This window comes from Mixophyes fleayi, chromosome 4, assembly GCF_038048845.1.
Source record: "Mixophyes fleayi isolate aMixFle1 chromosome 4, aMixFle1.hap1, whole genome shotgun sequence".
Lineage (NCBI taxonomy): Eukaryota > Metazoa > Chordata > Amphibia > Anura > Limnodynastidae > Mixophyes > Mixophyes fleayi.
This window is the reverse complement of record NC_134405.1, coordinates 330922378-330944003: the sequence shown is the minus strand read 5'-3', so window position 1 is coordinate 330944003 and position 21626 is coordinate 330922378. Positions and strand designations below refer to the sequence as shown.

General features: G+C 42.1%; 1 protein-coding gene across 4 annotated transcripts in view; it reads left to right on the top strand.

Annotated features, from left to right (window-relative positions):
* The first annotated feature begins 10505 nt into the window (after positions 1 to 10505).
* DENND5B (DENN domain containing 5B) overlaps positions 10506 to 21626 on the top strand; it is a 79754-nt gene continuing 68633 nt past the window's right edge. For 2 of the 4 annotated variants that reach the window (XM_075210386.1, XM_075210385.1), the window contains exon 1: positions 10506 to 10784. In XM_075210386.1, the coding sequence (XP_075066487.1) occupies positions 10661 to 10784 (124 nt within the window). In that variant the 5' untranslated portion in view covers positions 10506 to 10660. The remainder of the gene's footprint in view (positions 10785 to 21626) is intronic. The other 2 variants (XM_075210390.1, XM_075210389.1) reach the window with 1 other exon arrangement.

Sequence of the window (21626 nt, the reverse complement as noted above, 5' to 3'; positions counted from 1 at the left end):
GGACTTTTATCACAAATACTGGAATTTTATATAACTTTATAATGTTCACATGTTATACAAATTTCTACAGTTTACCTATTTACCAGCAGGGGGCACTAGGGCTTAAAGTTTTCCGATCAAACACACGTAAGCTCTTTTGCTAGATTGCTCCATCTCTGCAGTGCATTAACGTTCCAAATATAGCGATCTGCTAGCACAGCATGCTGTTAAATATTTACCATCACATCACTTCAAAGCAGGCATGGCCGCCAGCAGGATGGTAAAGAAGTGTAAGGGACTGGTGAATGGATGGAGTATGATAAACATGTCTCTGGATACTCAAAATGCTTCCATTACGGACACACAGGGCTGCATTTACAAGTCACACAACCAAACAGCGTTAGTGTGCAATGGTATCACCTAGATCAGTGTTGGCTAACCTGTGACACTCTAGGTGTTGTGAAACTACAAGTCCCAGCATACCCTTCCAGCAATAAGCTGTTATATATTGGCAAAGCATCCTGGGACTTGTAGTTTCACAACACCTGGAGTGTCACAGATTAGCCAACAATGACCTAGATTGTGCGCTCTGCCCACATCAAGGGGCACACCCACTCTCTGCTTCCTCCATACTGCATGCAACACCCCTAACAATGCACCCGCTGCAGCCCCTGTAATTCATTTCTATCATCCTGTTCTGCCAAATAATATTTCGTTTTAGCGCTGCCCCGTAGAATTACTATTACGTTCAAAGTTACAAACTCAGGGGCAAACGCAGTATTTGTAGAGGGGGGTTTCCACACCATGCCGCCAGTGGGCGTGACCAGTAAGAATGGGGGCGTGGCTATAATCTTAGTGTTTGGCTTCACTCCAAATCTTCCTTTCCCCATAATATACATGGGCAACGCTGCATGCACTACTGTTAGCAGAGCTGTGTGAAGTGGGAGTAGGGTCCAGCCACCTCAATTATACAGTGTCCCAGGCTTGGAGGAGGGTTTCCAGGCACTAGGAACCCTCCTCGGTTTGCCTATGAAACTTCTGCCCCCTCCTCTACCGGCTTCATCTTGAACCATAAATCTATGTTCTTTAGTGGACATCTAGGCATATTTGCACAAATTAAAGAGCATGTCGCCTCCAAAGAGGACTCTGAACTGTGTCTTGGACATTTTGCACTTTCAAATGAGGCCTATAATATAACCCCACCTCCTCAGCACCATATGGCTCATATATCTCCCAATATTCCAGGTTTGCGGATCAGGAGATTACAAGTCATGCTCTCGATTTACTGCTAGACAGATTGACCCTCTAAATTACTAAGGCCCAGCCCTTTGTCACACTACATACAGCACTACGCTGTCAGTGCAATGGTTGATTCTTAAGCCCTAAACTCCAGCCAGCCCAGGGAAGCTCAGGTTGGTATAGATCATTTTAACGGGATGAGTGTTGCTTTGTATACTGAACACAGTACAGTGTAGCACAGGTATATATATATAAATGCCCTGTGAGTACGTAGCCGAAATGGCCCAGCCATGATGAGACTACAGACAGATTTGCAATTGTGTCATTTACATTTTTCTTTCAAATGATTAACAAAGTATTCTTGTTTAAGCAAAGAATAATACAATAATATAAGCTGCTGACATGTCAACATAAGAACAAATGTTGTATAGTCTAAGATAAGATAACTGAAAGATTAGGAAGGTTGGATAAGATTAAGCAGGGTAAATATTGACAAATGCAAGTGGGGAATGTAATAGACCACCATCTCTGGCCCAGAAGTACAGATTTAAATACCTGGAAACATCTAAAACTGCACAGGCCCTTTCTCTGCCTCCTCTTTGCAAGGCTGTGGGCATGTTAAGGTGCACGTCCACTTAAAGTTTTTAGAAACACCCCAGTAGAATCAACGCCAATATTTTCGGGTTTTCAGATACTCCACAAGATGCGCGTGGTGGAAACTATAAAACCTCACATCAAAGTCCGTTTCAGTTATTCTCCCCAAAAATATTGCTGGATTTAGCCTCTTTTGACGATCATTAGAATGAGGGGGCATGGGACTGTCTTTATTATGTATCACTGCCGGCCTGACTGATCAAGGCGCTCATTCTGAGGGCAACACGCGTTCAGTATTATACTCAGTATTAAGCTTTGCATTCGCCTGAATTCAGCAAGGAACGGATCTCGAGATATATGGGGAAAAAAAATTTGATTTAATGTTACCTGTTAATAATAAAATGAATGATAAAACAGATAAAAAAGTGTTTTTTTTCCCCATGAAATACATTTATTAGAATGTTGTTAATGTCTATACTGAGCATAAAATACATTTTATCAGTTGCTCCTGATTGCAAACACATGTTATAGCGTGAATACAGGACTGTCACCGATACTGATCAGGACTCAGACTAGCCTTGTAGCTGGAGCAAGAGATACGGCAGAAAAACAAGTAACTTTCAGACGCTCAGGGCTGGATTCGGACGTGGATTTTATGTACGATACCCTCAAAATCGACAGATACGTGCCTTGATAAATCAGGCCCCGTGTGTTTGAAGTTTTTTCTAGCTGAAGTGCCCCTACAGCCACTCGTTTCCACAAAAGTACAATTAGAAGGTGCAGAATGCATCTCATAATAAGTATACTTGGATTTCTGACACCTTTGACCAGATGGAGAGTTCAGTTTTTTGGAGGGGGAACAAAAAGTCTACGCGCCCTTTCTTATAACTGGGACCCTAAACACACTTTTACAACATTTTTACAATTCAGTGCAAATCTAGGTGCACTCGTGCTCCTAATCTGCACACAGCAAGGAACGATGCTAATGCTCCCAAATCCTACCATGGCCAGATGCTGCCAACTTGGCCTGTAAAGCCAATGCACTTGCAGATACAAATTTAGCCATTTGCATATAACTAGGCTCCTGACATCAGGGCTGGCGAAAGGAACCATGGACCCAGTGTGGACACTTCTTGACGACCCCCAGCTGGGCTATACAGTCTTTTCAAAAGCTGGAGCTGAGCATCCACTCCAGGGTGGGGGTGACTGCACGGACCATCTCTCACGCTGTGTGCGCATCTTAGCCAAAAGCAGGTGCTGCTCACGCAGCCTGGCCAGGAAGCGATTGGTCTGAGGAGTCACTTTCCTCCGCCTATAATCTAGCTCTCATGAGGCTGTGGATGGGAGCATGGGGCCACAGCCAAGGGCCCCAGGCAGTCCCTCCATCCTTCTTCCCCCGCTCAGCACTCATGAATGACATCACAAAACAGCGCTATTGCACAATCGTAAATGATCCTAAATATGTTTCCAGTTCTGCTGTAAAGCAATTTACCTTGAATGTGGTGGCACGCTTGTAGGGGCTGATTCATTAAGGAAAGTAAAGCTAAAAAAAAAAGAGTAACTTTGCACCTTGGCAAAACCATGTTGCACTGCAGGGGGAGGTAAAGTTGAAATGTGGGGACAGATTTATAGTTGGGGTAAGGCGTGTCCTACATCAACTTTAAATTTCAGTGTAAAAATAAAGCTATCAAATATTTGTGTGCTACATGAAAAGCAGCCAGTATTTATCTTTCGTGCAAAATAATAAACTAATTTGCACCCCTCTAACATGTAAAATGGTTTGTCCAGGAGCAAATTTACTCCTTTTTTGGCTTTCATTTCATTAATGAATCAGGACCGTAGTGTTTTAGCTTAAAAACTCATTAGATGAGACTTTTGTGGTACTTAATTAGGATTCTACATGGGGCAGTAGGAATCAAAATATATTTTTTAAACAAATAGGCAAGTGGTGGATAAGTTGCTAGAATGTGTAAATTGCACAGTATGTTTGGATGTCTGCCCATTTGTGGACAGCACTGATGGTGGCACCTTAGATATTTACATACCCTTCATTCCCTATAAATGATTAATCTTTGTACTGTCACTAAACAGATTACTATCTAGTAAGTACACAACAGGATTTGGAGGGGGTGTTGGTTATGTAATTTATTTAAAGAGAACAATGCTAGCTGGACATAGTTTCTATCAGTCCAGATACAGTCCCTTAGAACATACAATGCAGAGATAAATATATCTACACTATTGTATATGTGGATGCAGTAACTCTTCATGTGTTAAAAACCTATTAAGGCTATTTTGGTAAATCATGAAACAATTACACTGAGATGAAACAAATTGTAGAGTAGGTAACAGGTGGTCGAGGTGGAAATTTAGAAGTGACAGTATGTGAATTTAGAAGTAGAGATATCAAAAATGTAATGGAAATATAAGTGAATGGCATTTGATAGTTTTACATTGAAGGCAGTAGAAAAAGTGGCAGTATGGCGTCCCACCGTATACACCCCTTCCCCTACTTCGACCAGTGTAGGTAACACAAGTCATCACTGATTACTATAGACCTGTGTGTACAGTCATCTCCCAACCACACCATAGGCCACAATGAGACCAGAAGAGATCCATCCGTTCCACCCAAGAGACAAGCGGACATTTCTCGTCTATTGGTCCGTGGTTCCAAACGCCGTGGTTTTCATTATGTAGTTCCCAGGTTCAGATAACAATAAGGAGATTAAATGGACAGAAAAAAAGAGGGTTATTCTACCGCACCAACTAGAGGATTAGATCCCAGTATTAATATATATAAAATTGTGCTCATAAATAAAATTTGAAGATTATATATGCAGGTTTGCCAAAATTCAACCTCCATACCATATGGTCAATATTATAAACCCATATAGGTATAATATTTATGTGCATCCAGATCATTTTAATTACAATTTTTATTTATGAGCACAATTTTACCCTATATTTCGCTTTTAAAAACTTATACCAATAAAAGTTATGTTTTAAAGCAGATACTTATACTTGTTCAAATCAAAGGTTAATTTCAGAGGATTGAGTGCACCTAAAAAGAAACAATAAGGAGATTGCAAGTTACATTTAACATTAGCTTAGAAAGCTCTTTAATAGCCCCATGGGCCAGTCATCCCCCATGGTGAATTTTTCTTACAATCCGCCCCTGACTATTGAATTGTGTCTCACACATTATTACAGTTGTGGTATATACCACTGAGTGTCTCACACTATATTACAGTTGTGGTATATACCACTGAGTGTCTCACACTATATTACAGTTGTGGTATATACCACTGAGTGTCTCACACTATATTACAGTTGTGGTATATACCACTGACTGCCTCACACTATATTACAGGTGTGGTATATACCACTGACTGACGCACACTATATTACAGTTGTGTTATATACCACTGACTGACACACATTATATTACAGTTGTGGTATATACCACTGACTGCCTCACACTATATTACAGGTGTGGTATATACCACTGACTGACGCACACTATATTACAGTTGTGGTATATACCACTGACTGAAACACTTTATATTACAGTTGTGGTATATACCACTGACTGCCTCACACTATATTACAGGTGTGGTATATACCACTGACTGACGCACACTATATTACAGTTGTGTTATATACCACTGACTGACACACATTATATTACAGTTGTGGTATATACCATTGACTGGCACACACTATATTACAGTTGTGGTATATACCACTGACTGAAACACATTATATTACAGTTGTGGTATATACCACTGACTGCCTCACACTATATTACAGGTGTGGTATATACCACTGACTGACACACACTATATTACAGTTGTGGTATATACCACTGACTGACACATTATATTACAGTTGTGGTATATACCACTGACTGACGCACATTATATTACAGTTGTGGTATATACCACTGACTGACACATTATATTACAGTTGTGGTATATACCACTGACTGACGCACATTATATTACAGTTGTCGTATATACCACTGACTGACACATTATATTACAGTTGTGGTATATACCACTGACTGACACACACTATATTACAGTTGTGGTATATACCACTGACTGAAACACATTATGTTACAGTTGTGGTATATACAACTGAGTGTCTCACACTATATTACAGTTGTGATATATACCACTGAGTGTCTCACACTATATTACAGTTGTGGTATATACCACTGACTGACACATTATATTACAGTTGTAGTATATACCACTGACTGACACACACTATATTACAGTTGTGGTATATACCACTGAGTGTCTCACACGATATTACAGCTGTGGTATATACCACTGACTGACGCACACTATATTACAGTTGTGGTATATACCACTGACTGACACACAGTATATTACAGTTGTGGTATATACCACTGACTGACACACATTATATTACATTTGTGGTATATACCATTGACTGGCACACACTATATTACAGTTGTGGTATATACCACTGACTGACACACACTATATTACAGTTGAGGTATATACCACTGACTGACACACACTATATTACAGTTGAGGTATATACCACTGACTGACACACACTATATTACAGTTGAGGTATATACCACTGACTGACACACATTATTATTATTATTATTAATTTTTATTTATAAGGCACCACAAGGTGTCCGTAGCGCCGTACAGGGACCAACAAATTACAATACAATGGGAGGCAGCACAGTACAGTAAACAGTAAGCACAGCAACTCAATAAGCTCAATGCACAGCTAGAGAGGGCGGGGAAGGGTGAGGGAGGATCCGCAAACGACGGGACCCAAGAAGGAGGGCGCGGAAGACAGGGAGACCCCCAGGGGACCCTCGAGGAGGAGGGCTAAGTAGCTGGAGAGCAGAGTTAGAAGTGATGGAAACAGGAGGAGATATGGCCCTGCTCAGAGGAGCGTACAATCTAAGGGGAGGGGTGGACAGACAGAGAGACGCAGGGGAGAGAGGGAGAGTAGGGGGACGGAGGCAGAAGATAAGGTAGGAAGTTTAGTGGGAGACAGAAAGGCTTTAAGAAAAAGGTGAGTTTTTAGGGCCCGTTTGAAACTGGACAGATTAGGGGAAGTTCTGATGGAGGGAGAGAGCTTGTTCCAGTGGAGGGGGGCAGCGTGGGCGAAGTCTTGGATACGCGCATGGGAGGAAGTTATAAGGGGGGAAGAGAGGCGACGGTCAGAGGCAGAATGAAGAGGGCGGGATGGAGCATGAATAGAGAGGAGGGTGGAGATGTAGGGCGCAATGGAGTTGGCGAGGGCCTTGTAGGTGAGTGTGAGGAGCTTAAAGAGGATTCTGAAGGGGTATGGGAGCCAGTGAAGGGCTAGGTAGAGGGGGGAGACAGAAGAGGAGCGGCAAGAAAGGGAAATAGGCATAGCGGCAGCGTTAAGAACAGATCGAAGGGGAGTGAGATGAGAGTGGGGGAGGCCAGTGAGGAGGAGGTTGCAGTAGTCCAGGCGGGAGATGTTCAGAGAGTGGATAAGGCATTTGGTGGCATTTGGGGAGAGGAAGGGCCGGATGCGAGCGATGTTACGCAACTGGAAGCGGCAGGATTTAGCAAGAGAGAGGATGTGGGGGCCAAAGGAGAGTGAGGAGTCGAGGATGACACCAAGGCAGCAAAGTAGGGGGACAGGGGAGATAGAGGTTTTGTCGACAGTGATGGAGAGGTCAGGAGGGGATAAGATGAGAGGGAGGAAAAACTATGATCTCAGTTTTGGCGAGGTTAAGTTTGAGGAATCGAGAGGACATCCAGGAGGAGATGGCAGAGAGGCAGGCGGACACCCTAGAGAGGAGGGAGGGAGAGAGATCAGGAGAGGAGAGGTATAGTTGAGTGTCGTCAGCGTAAAGGTGGTAGCTGAAGCCGAATGAGCTGATGAGTTCAACCAGGGAGGAAGTGTATAGAGAGAAGAGTAAGGGTCCCAGAACAGAGCCCTGAGGGACCCCGACAGGAAGGGTGGACGGGGGGGAGAGAGACCCAGAGGTGGTGACAGAGAAGGATCGGTGAGTAAGGTAAGAGGTAAACCAGGGCAGGACTGGGCCGGAGAGGCCGAAAGACTGGAGGATGTGAAGGAGGAGGGGATGGTCAACGGTGTCGAAGGCTGCAGAGAGGTCAAGTAGGATGAGAAGGGAGAAGTGGCCCCTGACTTTAGCAGAGAGGAGGTCATTGGTGACTTTAGCCAGGGCAGTTTCAGTGGAGTGGAGGGGGCGGAAACCAGACTGGAGAGGATCAAGGAGGGAGTGTTCAGAAAGGTAGGAGGTGAGACGGCTGCAGACGAGCCTCTCGAGGAATTTTGGAGGCAAATGGGAGAAGAGAAATGGGGCGATAGTTCGAGAGAGAAGTGGGGTCGAGATTAGGTTTCTTAAGAATGGGGGATACGAGAGCATGTTTGAAGGAGGAGGGGAAGATGCCACTGGAGAGGGAGAGATTAAAGAGGTGAGCGAGGTGGAAGCAGGTGGTGGGGGAAAGGGAGCAAAGAAGGTGGGAGGGGATGGGATCCAGGGGACAGTTAGTGGGGGGGAGGATGAAATGAGAGAGTGGACTTCCTCGCTGGTGGTGGGGTGGAAGGAGTGGAAGGGAAGGTGGTTGGGGGGGAGGACGGAAAAGTGGGAGGGGTGGAAGAGAGAGTGGAGGAGGAGATTTCAAGTCGTATGGCCTCGATTTTAGAGGAGAAGAAGGAGGCGAAATCGGAGGCAGTCAGGGAGGAGGGGGGGGGGGCCAGGAGAGTGCTGAAGGTAGCGAAGAGGCGGCGGGGGTTAGAGGACTGGGAAGAGATGAGGGATTTAAAGAAAGTTTGTTTAGCGAGTGAGAGATTATATTATATTATATATTATATTATATTACAGTTGTGGTATATACCACTGACTGACACACATTATATTACAGATGTGGTATATACCACTGACTGACACACACTATATTACAGTTGTGGTATATACCACTGACTGACACACACTATATTACAGTTGTGGTATATACCACTGACACACATTATATTACAGGTGTATATATATAATTTACCAATGACTGACACACACTATATTACAGTTGTGGTATATACCACTGACTGACACACACTATATTACAGTTGTGGTATATACCACTGACTGACACACACTATATTACAGTTGTGGTATATACCACTGACACACATTATATTACAGGTGTATATATATAATTTACCAATGACTGACACACACTATATTACAGTTGTGGTATATACCACTGACTGACACACACTATATTATAGTTGTGGTATATACCACTGACACACACTATATTACAGGTGTGGTATATACCACTGACACACACCAGATTACAGGTGTGATATATACCACTGACTGACACACACTATATTACAGGTGTGGTGTATACCACTAACACATTATATTACAGGTATATTTATAATTTACCACTGACACACATTATATTACAAGTGTGGTATATACCACTGACTGACACACACTATATTACAGTTGTGGTATATACCACTAACACACTATATTACAGGTGTAGTATATATATAATATACCAATGACACATTATATTACAGGTATATATATAATATACCACTGACAGACATTATATTACAGATATATATATATATATATATATATATATAATTTACCACTGACACACATTATATTACAGGTGTATATATATATAATATACCACTGACACACATTATATTACAGGTATATATATAATATACCACTGACACACATTATATTATAGGTATATATATAATATACCACTGACACACATTATATTACAGGTATATATATATATAATATACCACTGAAACACATTATATTACAGGTATATATATAATATACCACTGACACACATTATATTACAGGTATATATATATATATATAATATACCACTGACACACATTATATTACAGGTATATATATATATATATAATATACCACTGACACACATTATATTACAGGTATATATATAATTTACCACTGACACACATTATATTACAGGTATATATATAATATACCACTGACACACATTATATTACTGGTATATATATATATATATATATAATATACCACTGACACACATTATATTACAGGTATATATATGTAATATACCACTGACACACATTATATTACAGGTATATATATATAATATACCACTGACACACATTATATTACAGGTATATATATATATAATATACCACTGACACACATTATATTACAGGTATATATATATAATATACCACTGACACACATTATATTACAGGTATATATATATATATAATATACCACTGACACACATTATATTACAGGTATATATATATATATAATATACCACTGACACACATTATATTACAGGTATATATATATATATAATATACCACTGACACACATTATATTACAGGTATATATATATAATATACCACTGACACACATTATATTACAGGTATATATATAATATACCACTGACACACATTATATTACAGGTATATATATAATTTACCACTGACTATTACACTACATTAATGACTATGTAGGAAGTGGGAGGGGTTATTAGCGGTAGACCCGCCTCAGTGGGCGTGGTTTACAATGATGGACAGGGCAGCTTCGGAGCGCTGGCTCAGGGCAGTGGGCGGTGTCAGTGTGTGACAGTGACCCCTAGCGGGCGGTGTGTGCAGCACTCCAGCATTCAGGTGCTCGGTGCTCCCGGAGCGGACGCTGCTGTTACCAGCGGGGATCATGGAGAGTGACCGGGGCCGGTGCTGAGAGCATCCGGGGACCGTCAGTCATCACACAGCCGGGAGCCTGGAGAACGGGACCATGAGCGGGGGCAGCTGCTCCTCTCCATCCGCCGGTCCGGCCGCTGCTCCGTGCCGCCTGGCCCATTACTTCGTGATATGCGGGACGGACGCGGACAGCGGGCTGGAGCCTGATGAGCTGGCCGGTAAGACGTGGGGCTGTGTGGGGGGAGACTTGGTGAAGGCAGGACATAGACTGGCTGCAGGGTTATGCCCGGCTCATTGGGATAACTGAGATTAGCTGGTATGGAGGAGATGGCATGAGGAGTGGGGTGCCCCCTGCGGGGTGGTGGGGTGCCAGCCCTGGGGTGATGATGGGGTGCCAGCCCTGGGGTGATGATGGAGTGCGGTGCCCACTATGGGGTGTCTTCTGTGAGGTGATGGAGGAGCCGGGTGCCCCCTCTGGGATGGTGGGGTGCCTGCCCTGGGGTGATGATGGAGTGCGGTGCCCACTATGGGGTGTCTTCTATGAGGTGATAGAGGAGCCGGGTGCCCCCTCTGGGGTGATGGAGGAGCCCCCTCTGGAGTGATGGAGGAGCCGGGTGCCCCCTCTGGGGTGATGGGGTGCCTGCCCTGGGGTGATGATGGAGTGCAGTGCCCACTATGGGGTGTCTTCTGTGAGGTGATGGAGCGGGGTGCCTGCTCTGGGGTGATGGTGGGCTTGCCAGGCTACACCACAAATGGTTTAATGGAATCTCAGACTAGATTAGGGTAATGCATATAATATTGACCTTTTGGGTACTGCCCTAGTCATGTATTGGGATTTTTTTGCTGATGGAAGAGATTTTGTATACTGGACTACCAGGCTTCACTAAGGGTTAGTGGGGTACCCAGCAGATATGTGTGCTATGTTGGGGTAGGGGGGTATGTGTAGTGACTATGGTGGGGGATTATGTGTCAGGGTGTAAGCGATGTGTGCCATCTGTTGTGGGGCACTAGGTTGCATGGGATTGATACTAAGTTGGGGTTTTATATATGGTTTTATTGATATTGTGTAAGCATCCACGATTTACATCTAAGATAAGACTGTACAGTCACAATCTGATAAACCAAGTATCCTCCATTTACTTGAGAAGTGTCAGACTAATAGAAGATAATCCAGTATTTGGGTATAGGAGATGGGTTTACTGTATCAGTGCACAAGTTTTACTGTGTCAGAAGTTGACTTGCTGGAATTGGACAGAATTCTAATTTGTTACAATTACATCTTAATTTTATATTTATTTTACCTTACTCTTCTATCAGTGTCTGTAATAAGCATATAATGCATTTGAGCGCCTGCCATAATAATATAAAATAACTTTATATGTATAATTATAACAATTGCACCAATGGATGTTCTCTTGGGATGTTGTGGTATTTATATCCCAGCCCCCACGTCCTGCTCACAGGCAGCTTGGCCTTCACGACAGAGCTCTTAAGAAAATCTCTGCTGCAAAAGGCGTCCAACAAGATTTAGCTAAAGGACTTTGTAAAGAAGCTGACATAGAAACATCTATGTGCATTAGAAAAGCAGGGCATGTATACCAGGATATGTTATCCGGCACAGATCATTATATGCATTTCATAGGGATATGTCTCTCTCTTTGTTTTTGTTTTTTCAATTAATGACATTTTTCTCCTATGTAGTTGCCACTTTCCAGTGCAAGGACTGGGTGAAAGAGTGTATTAGTGGGGCACTTTCCATTTATTTACAGCTAATTTTCCCTTCTGTGTATTAGCATTGTCCTGCCTGTCTTGGCACTCCTGTGAGAATGCCTTCATCTACATACTAAACAATCCATGCAGTATTTAATTGCCATTGAAAGGTTGAAGCTGTAGGACTTGGTACAGCAACCCTTAGGCTTCCTTTTTTTGCATCAGGTTTCAAATCATTTGCATTGTAAGCAAAGTATTGTGGCTTAAGTGGTGAAATCAGTCATTTCTTCTCAATTAGATTGTAAGCTCTTTGGGGCATTTGCCTAGTTGCCTGGTGTAAAGTGCTGAATACATTTTGTGGCGTTATTTATATGTTTTATATTCATATACTCTTTCAAACTATTCATTTAGAAATATTTCCTTTCTGTCTTTAGTTAGAAGCACAGAACTGTCAGCTTGTTGGTTGTTTTTCTGCCTGTATTGTGCTGTATGTGATCCTTACATGAAGTCTGATATTATATTTTTGTGTATATCAGACAGTAGTTTTTTTTTATTTCCCATCATTATCTAGTATGTAGATATCAGGGGGTTCTATTTAAGGTCACAGATAAGAGGGGGAACATCTCTCTTGTTTTAATATTGGACTGTAATATTCTGGATTGTTTAATATAGGTATTATAATATTCTTTTTGCAAAGCTAAGAAGTGATCGTTAATGATTCTGTTACTCTAGATGTCGATATTTGCTACCAGTAATGTGCACAATTTAGAGGAAAATATTTTTTTGCAAAATTAATCTGGGAATCGAAGAAATGCCTGTCGGATTTTTTTTTTCCGGTCCTGTATGTGAAAGGTTGACATCCCATGAAGGGCATGTACTGGTAAGGATTAAACGGTGGGGGTCCTCTGCCTGGAGGTGTTTAAATGAATTTTCCGCTCACGGCAGCGTGTCTATAATGCGGATTTGGACAGAGGAGGTGGAGCCACGACTGCCATCATCATCACCATTTATTTATATAGCGCCACTGATACCGTAGCGCTGTACAGAGAACTCATTCACATCAGTCCCTGCCCCGTTGGAGCTTGCAGTTTAAATTCCCTAACATACACACATAGAGAGAGACTAGGGTCACTTTTGATAGCAGTCAATTAACCTATTAGTATGTTTTTGGAGTGTGGGAGGAAAACAGAGCACCTGGAGGAAACCCACGCAAACACGGGGAGAACATACAAACTCCACACAGATAAGGCCATGGTCGGGAATTGAACTCATGACCCCAGCGCTGTGAGGCAGAAGTGCTAACCACTTAGCCACCGTGCTGTCCACAACTGCCATTCAGTTTAGCGCTGTCAACACACCTCAAGCAGTTTATTCATGGAAAATACCCAGGCTGCCAAGCCCTGGCGAAGCCACCATTTCCAGTGCCAACAGGGGTGAATCCCTTGAGCATGTTTGGTATCTGGAATGTGGTAATCGTATGGGTCGCCACTTGGCAGATTGGAAGGGGGTTAATATTTACGATTGCATTTTTAGTTGGAGTTCTTCCTTAAGTTAGAGCAGCTTATGAACATTAATGGGCTTCGGGGACCCTGGAAGATGTCCAGGTGCTTGGCTCATTGGTTGATGCTGCAAACGTTAAATAACTCGGCCGTGTGTATAATTACTAGGTTGTCATTCTTCACGCGCAGCTAAGTAGGTTATTCGGGGTAATGTGTCTTAAGGGTTTGTCTTGTGCAGACCCTGTCAATCCACATAAATGGGGAGATTTCCGCATCTTAGCTGCAATAAAGAGTTTATTACTTTATTTATTGAACATTGCATGTGTACTAGGGTGGGACAGCGTAGAGTGGTAGATAGACCTAGTTATATATTCTGGAGTGTTTACGTAGCACACTCAGGATATCCTCTTATGTGATGAGGATTACCAACCAGACGAGGAGTCTACACTGATGACTGACATGAGGGGGGCGATATATAAAAGCCTTTATTGCGGGCGTAGGAAGCGAGGCTGTCTGAGTTGCCAGCATGCCAGGGCTTGTAGACCCACCACATCCAGGAAGACACAGGTTGTCTAGTTGTGTTGTAATATGAGCGGTCATAGATGACTGGGAAACTCTTAGGTCATAGTAACAGCTGATCAAAGAGCAAAACTATATCGGACTATAAATCTTTGTTTATTTACATTTGTGAAAACTGGTGCAAAGGACACAGCTGGTGTTGCAAAAAGCAACCAAACAGATATGCTGACATTAGAAACATGACAAACTGTTATTTGGGTGTTTTTTTTTTTGGGAAGGGGGGGGGGGGGATTTGCTACCTGTGTTGATTGTACCAGTTCTCATAAATGTCACGTGTTCATTTTAGACTTCGCATCTTCCGTTTTCTTCAGTGCAACAAATAAATCGGCCAACTTTGATTCCTGCATGTTTGTCTTTATTCCTTACACCGGGTCTGATTTACTTGGAAACATTGTTTTCCACCTTACATATACTTTTTCCCACCCACTTCCAGTACCTTATTTTAATATTTAATTATTTTACTTCAGTTAAAGCTCCTTACCCTAAATTACAAAGCCCTTATCAACACTTCTCCCCCTTACATCTCTGAACTTGTGTGTCTGTGTATGTTAGGAGATTTAGACTGTAAGCTCCAATGGGGCAGGGACTGATGTGAGTGAGTTCTCTGTACAGCGCTGCAGAATTAGTGGCGCTATATAAATAAATAGATGATGGCCTTGTCTCAAGGTACAAACCTACCCGGCCTCTCTGCTCTGCCTCTGATCTCCGCCTCCTCCCATGCTCTCCTGCAAGACTTCTGCCGTGCTGCCCCCATTGTTTGGAACTCCTTATCCAGCCTCACTCGTCTCTCCCCCAACCTTCAGTCCTTCAAACACTCACTCAAAACTCACCTTTTCAAGCTCTCCTATCTTACCACCTCCTGACCATTCTATCCATCACCTCCTCTTCCTCGTCTGCCCTCTCCATCTCTTCACAGTTGGTTCTACTGTCTCTCACCCCACCTCCCTCTAGAATGTAAGCTCTCGCGGGTAGGGTCCTCTCGACCTATTGTCCCACGTCTGTCTCCTGTCCCTCGTATGTCCCATCACGTCTTTTGCTGCTCTCTGTGTGTCCCTCCATATCATTACTAACACATCTGTGCTACTTGCATATATTACCTCATCTATTTGTTACTTGCTTCTTTATCCGGCGCTACGGAATCTGTGGCGCCTTATAAGTAAAATATTTGGGACTAGCCATACTTATAAAGGTCATCCCAGACTTGTGCTGGATCATGGTTATAACATACTTACCTACTCTCCCGGAATTCCCGGGAGGCTTCCAAATTTCGGGGAGTACCTCCCTGGATTCGCCGAAATTCACGGCATAGAATGGCGGGGCTTAATTGGGTCATCAAGCCCCTCACTATTCAATGCCGTGAATTTCGGCATTTTGTAGTTGAGGCGGGACTATGGTGATGCAACAACGTGACCACGCCCCCTCCTACCCTCTGTCACATGACTCCGGGGGAGAAATTTTGAAAGTTGTCATGTATGGGTTATAAGTTAAATATAGCTGTGCTCCAATAAAACAAAATAAAGTCCCACTCAAGGGGGGTTGTTATATTGATCACCAGTTCAGAGCAATTTCTGTACATATCTGCAATTGTACACAGAAATAGTACAGTCATCGTGTAAGTGGAAATTACCATTCGTGTATGTCTGTTCTAGCAAATGCTATCACTTATTGGATCCCGTTGCCGGATCCCCTGATCTTACAGACGCCATTAACCTTTGCTTCTTAGGCCGCAGACGTAAGGTCTGGGGAATCGATCCCATTACAGAATCAATGACTAATGCTAATCTCCATGTTTATTACTAGACCCAGAGATGACATCTGCATAGGTCAGGAAAATTAATTCAATTGTGGCTTCAGTCATGTCTTATGTCTCTGCTTCTAGTGTAGCTGGTCTTTTAATATAAAAACTGTGGCCCTTTGTATTGTTTACATATTCAGCGGAGATTGAATTTAAGAGATGGCGCAATGTACAGCAGCGTTTCAGGATATTGTTGGGTGTATAAGAGGTGGTATTTCTTTATGCTGTATTTTCAAATGTACCTGTAACCTATACACAATGGAAGCGGCCATTCATAACTTGCTGCAAATCAATCACTAAGAACTAATGGCATCACTGAGCCACAGGACACCAAGCATTGGAAGAGTGGTTCACTTTTGTGCGGCTAATTAAATAATATATATATATATATATATATATATATATTTATTTATTTTCTTCTCATTAATGTCTGTTGATGATTTACGGTTGTGTATTTTGTAAACCACTATTTAAAATCAAGAATGTTTTGAAGCAAACATCAAACAATGTGATCGTACAGTGATATATCCATTCATGCCTATTATCCTTTATGATTCTTTAGATAAGTTGTTTCCTTTCCCCAGTTGAGTGTTTTTTCAAGTTTTTGTTTGTTTATACCAGTGTGGGCTAACCTGTGACACTCCAGGTGTTGTGAAACTACAAGTCCCAGCATGCTTTGCCAATATATAGCAGCTTATTGCTGGCAGGGTATTCTGGGACTTGTAGTTTCACAACAGCGGGAGTGTCACAGGTTAGCCAACACTGGTTTAAACCGTTGTACCGCCTACGTGAAAGAGTTTTTACTAAGGAGCCCCTCTGTGTAAACGGCGTAATCAGCAAATCAGTTTTGTTTGCCAACCTTAAATGTTAGGTTGAGGGGTGTGTGCGTGGGAGGACCAATCACAACCCGCAATCTCTTGACGTGATCTTTCTATTTTTTTTTAGATCAAATATTTTTTATTTTTTTTGACAAAGGGAAAAGTGAGTTATAGGAGAAACTGCTGGACAATAACAATCAACTGCTTGTGAGTGCAGAGCTAATTGTTTAAAAATAAACAAAATCTTCTATGTGGGATTGTACACAAACATACACTGCTACACACTTATACTTATACCGTTTACATATTTTATATTTTTGTTTTATTTGTTCACTTGTTTCCCCTTCAGTATATACCCATTGCCCCCCACCAATATGCATTTCAGACACTAAACCTGAACAGTAGCCTTTGGTACAAGTCGCCCGATCCATGTTGCCGCCATTTTCTCTGAACTTTATACAAATATTGGTCACAGAAAAGCCACTATGTAATGTATGGCAGCTGATCAGTTTCTCAGGCAATCTGATGGCTTGTAATGTGTTTGTGTAAATGAGTCATTATATGAACGGGATTACTGCGATTTATGGGTACAGAAAGTTACCAGTGTTTATAACATCTGGTAACGGTGCAGCATGGTGGCGCCGTGTCATTTTATTGCAGGTTTGTATAATGGTGCTCCTTTTTCTACCACTATAGCTCTGTCTCCTCGTGGCTAAGGTCTCTCTACGTGTCTCACGTAAGCTCCCCATACTATCATATTGGGATCGTGAGAAATGGGTCCAACAGTAAACTGTTTCCTAAATTGGGTATTTGACTTAATATTCTCTGAAAAGAGACTCAAAATAGATAAATAAAAATATTTGCTTGGGTGCAATCAGATGTATTCTAATTAGTGAGCCCAACATCTCAAAGATGTAGAATATTGTTGTGGTCAATCCTGAAGCAGTGAGAGATACCGGAACTGAGATCCATAACCAATACACCCCTTATCCTGCCTTATGGCTTGTGTACATCATAGGCAAACCAAGGAGGGGTTTCCTAGTGCCTGGAAACCCCCTCCAAGCCTGGGGCACTGTATAATTGAGGTGGCTGGACCCTGCCCGCGCTTCACATGGCTCTGCTTGAAAGGGAGAGCTCTGTGCCCCTAACAGTAGTGCACGCAGTATTGCCCATGTATATTATGGGGATAGAAAGAGTTGGAGAGCAGCCAAGCACCATCTAAAATTATAGCCCCGCCCCCATGCATGCTGGTCACGCCCACTAGCGGCGTGGTGTGGGAACCCCCCTCTACAAATCCTGCGTTTGCCCCTGTACAGTGCTGCGTTATAGGATTGGTGCTATATAAATAAGATATTATTCTAATAGAAGCCGTACTGTAGAACAGGGACGTATTTCTTCTAGATCTGTGCCGCTGTTACTATCCACCCGCTGCGCAGGTGTTGAGACGTCTGGGAATGTCGGTGGGAGTTTATGGCTCCCAGTTGTACCATGTGTTAAGAAGTCCATTTTATTAGGATGTTTGATTATAGTGTGACTGTTTCTAGATGTTGTACCATAGTTCACAGATCCAAGCAAAGCACCTTTGTACTTTAATGATAGTCAGGTGCCGGCGGGTTCACGGCTTCAGCAGAATAAACACCGCAGACCGTTTAGTGTTTTATGCTGCTTACTGTTTAGTAGGGGATTTAGGTCGGTCTACGTTGCATTGGAATTGAAATGAGTTAGTTTACCTTACAAACATGATCGTGTCAATGTGACCTTATTCCCAGTGTAGCTCTGCTCCCTGCTACGTAGTTTGAGTGACCCGACTAAACTTTTCCTCTTGTAGAAGTTTGGAAATGTCGCATGCTAGGTACGCAGAAGAATTTTCCAACCGACGTGTTCTCTACATCGACTTTACCTTCAACCGAAGGTCCGATCGCTCTGACGATTAATGCGCACACACTAGTCACGTTTTAGACGATTAACAAAAGACCTACCGTCCGGGCAGCGACATCACAGCCATATTGTCGTGAGCGAAGATTAGAATTTGCGCACACTGAAACGACCATGTAATGATACCCCCAAGAAATTTAAATAAGGGGCAGAAGCACGGTCAATAGTACCCACCCGAAACCTCATAACAAAGCGAAGGCAACACGTTTTCTTCATGCAATAACGTGTTATATACAAAAATGTGTATAATTATGCAGGCAGACAAATGTAATACACATATTTTGCCTTTTTATTAATGTGTATTGAGTGTACAAGAAAGTGACACATAGCTATAATTAAGGAGGCAGATATAAGCAATACACATATAAATGAAACAGTTTTTTTTTTTTTATAACACTACACTGACAAAGGTTTATAATAAAACTGGCAGACATATGCTATGCGCATTAATGCAATAGACACCAGCTATTGCTTTATCGCTAGAAGCACCTAATTCTCAGTTTAAGGAACTATCGGCAAGCTATACACACTACATGATGGTTATGGATCATTAGGTGGATTGGTCGGAAAATATTAAACAGTGCGACCAACCAAATGAGCCGACAATCGACACTTTGGAACAACTTTTGACCATCGTGTCACTATACACACTACCCCGACTTCCAACCAAAAGGTCGTGTGTCTGCTGATTTGCTAGATTATTGGAAGAAAACGCTCCAGTGTGTACCTAGCCTAATGGAGCACAGACTGTTTTGCTTAATTTATTGTAATGCAATTAACAAAAAGGAAACCACAAATATGAGCGTCGCCTCTAACATCCAGTTGTTTATTAAGTAGAAGGTGTCCATACACTAGTAGGTCTGGCCACTTGGTAGGGGAATTACTTCCCATTTGTCCACCAATGATGCGTAAATAGACTTTACGGAGCTCATCTGCTGTGATTGGTCTGACCGTGTGCACAGATGTGTCACCTGACCGTATTTTTATCCAATCCACATCGTCGTACTGTAGATCCCAAACAGATGATGATCGGGTTCGGTTGAATGTTTTTACACAACAATTTGCTGGTAATTTGCTATATGCAGATTTATTATCTAGTTCTCCAATACGTTTCCCAGCGCTGCAATTTATAGCGAACCACTTTTGTGCGCTGTTGACTGCGTGAATCTGAGGCTTAAAATCCTCTGAAGGTTTTGACTCGGAGACCGTTTCGGACTAAGAGGAATTAAGGATTTAGAGGGGTTCAGATGACGTCCGTTGAGTACAGTTTGTAGGAGAACAATATCTTGAGGACCAGGTGTGGAGGAAATGACATTGATGACTCCGGAGATTAGAAACTTTTTATTTGGTTACTGTCGCGCTCTGACGCTTCCTTCGGCTGTGTTCTCGATATGAATAGATGCACACGGGCTAAGTGATACTAACCACAGTGATGTTATTTTTCACAGTATGTTTTCAAATTTATATCATCTAACAAGCAAAATAATCACTCAAGGAACTTCTTAGATGTAAATAAAAGTTTTTTGAATCCAACATTTCAGATCTCCCTGGATCCTTTGGGGGGTAGTAACCAATCAGGCTGTAGTATCACCTTGTCCTGTATGGTCCCCTCAGGTCTGTTTTGGTAAGATGGAAAGTCTAATCCGGCCAATGACTGCATCAGCGAGTCCTGACCAAGCTACAGGGGGGCTCAATGTGATCCATTTGTTCTCCTTGACCCTCAAACAGTTGGTCATCATCACCATTTATTTATATAGGGCCACTAATTCCGCAGCGCTGTACAGAGAACTTGCTCACATCAGTTCCTGCCCCATTGGAGCCTACAGTCTAAATTCCCTAATATACACAGACAGACAAACAGAGACTAAGGTCAATTTTTTTAATAGCAGCCAATTAACCTACTAGTATGTTTTTGGAGGAAACCGGAGCACCCGGAGGAAACCCACGCAAACACGGGAGAGCATAAAAACTCCACACAGATAAGGCCATGTGGCTAAATTGTCACCAATACGCTTGTTCTGTGATTGGGTTTAGCAATCTGTATATGAAGGGCCTATATAAGAACATAAGTCCTGACTTTGTATTGTGTATTTAATGAGATCTTTGGGGATACTGCTAGGTAGGACCTAAGGGAACACCTTCTCCAAACTCCAGTTATTTGGGATAAAGTTGTGGACGTAGGTTTGTTCCTATACACAGCAAACTTCTTATCCCAAATCTCAAGTATCTCAAGTATAAAGTACTGTCAAGGTACCTAACCTTTTAAATATCTGTGAATGCTATCAGTAGCATTTTGTTTTTTCAAGAAGACCACTTGTACTTTAGGTTGCCGAAACTTTTAGGGTTCATTCATACACATCCGCTATGAAAATGTTTAACAGCGTGAAAAGTTATGTGTATGAATTAACTGTTAAAGGTTCGGGAACCTAAAATACAGGTTGTCATCTTAAAAAAATAAAATAAAAAAATAACTAAATTTTAGTATGCATTGGAGGGGAACGGCACCATTAACTGATGTTTGGCCTATTTTTAATGCATCTTTTGATGTGTTTTACTAATATGTAAAATGCAGATAGGTGTGAATGAAAGAAGAAATGTTTTAACACCATAGTTATTTGTTACATGAGTCACACGGAAGGAATTCTAAACAACATTATTTGTTCCTAAACTTGTTAGCGTTCTATCCTGACTTTTCTCATTATGCACAGGGTGGTCTAATAAAAT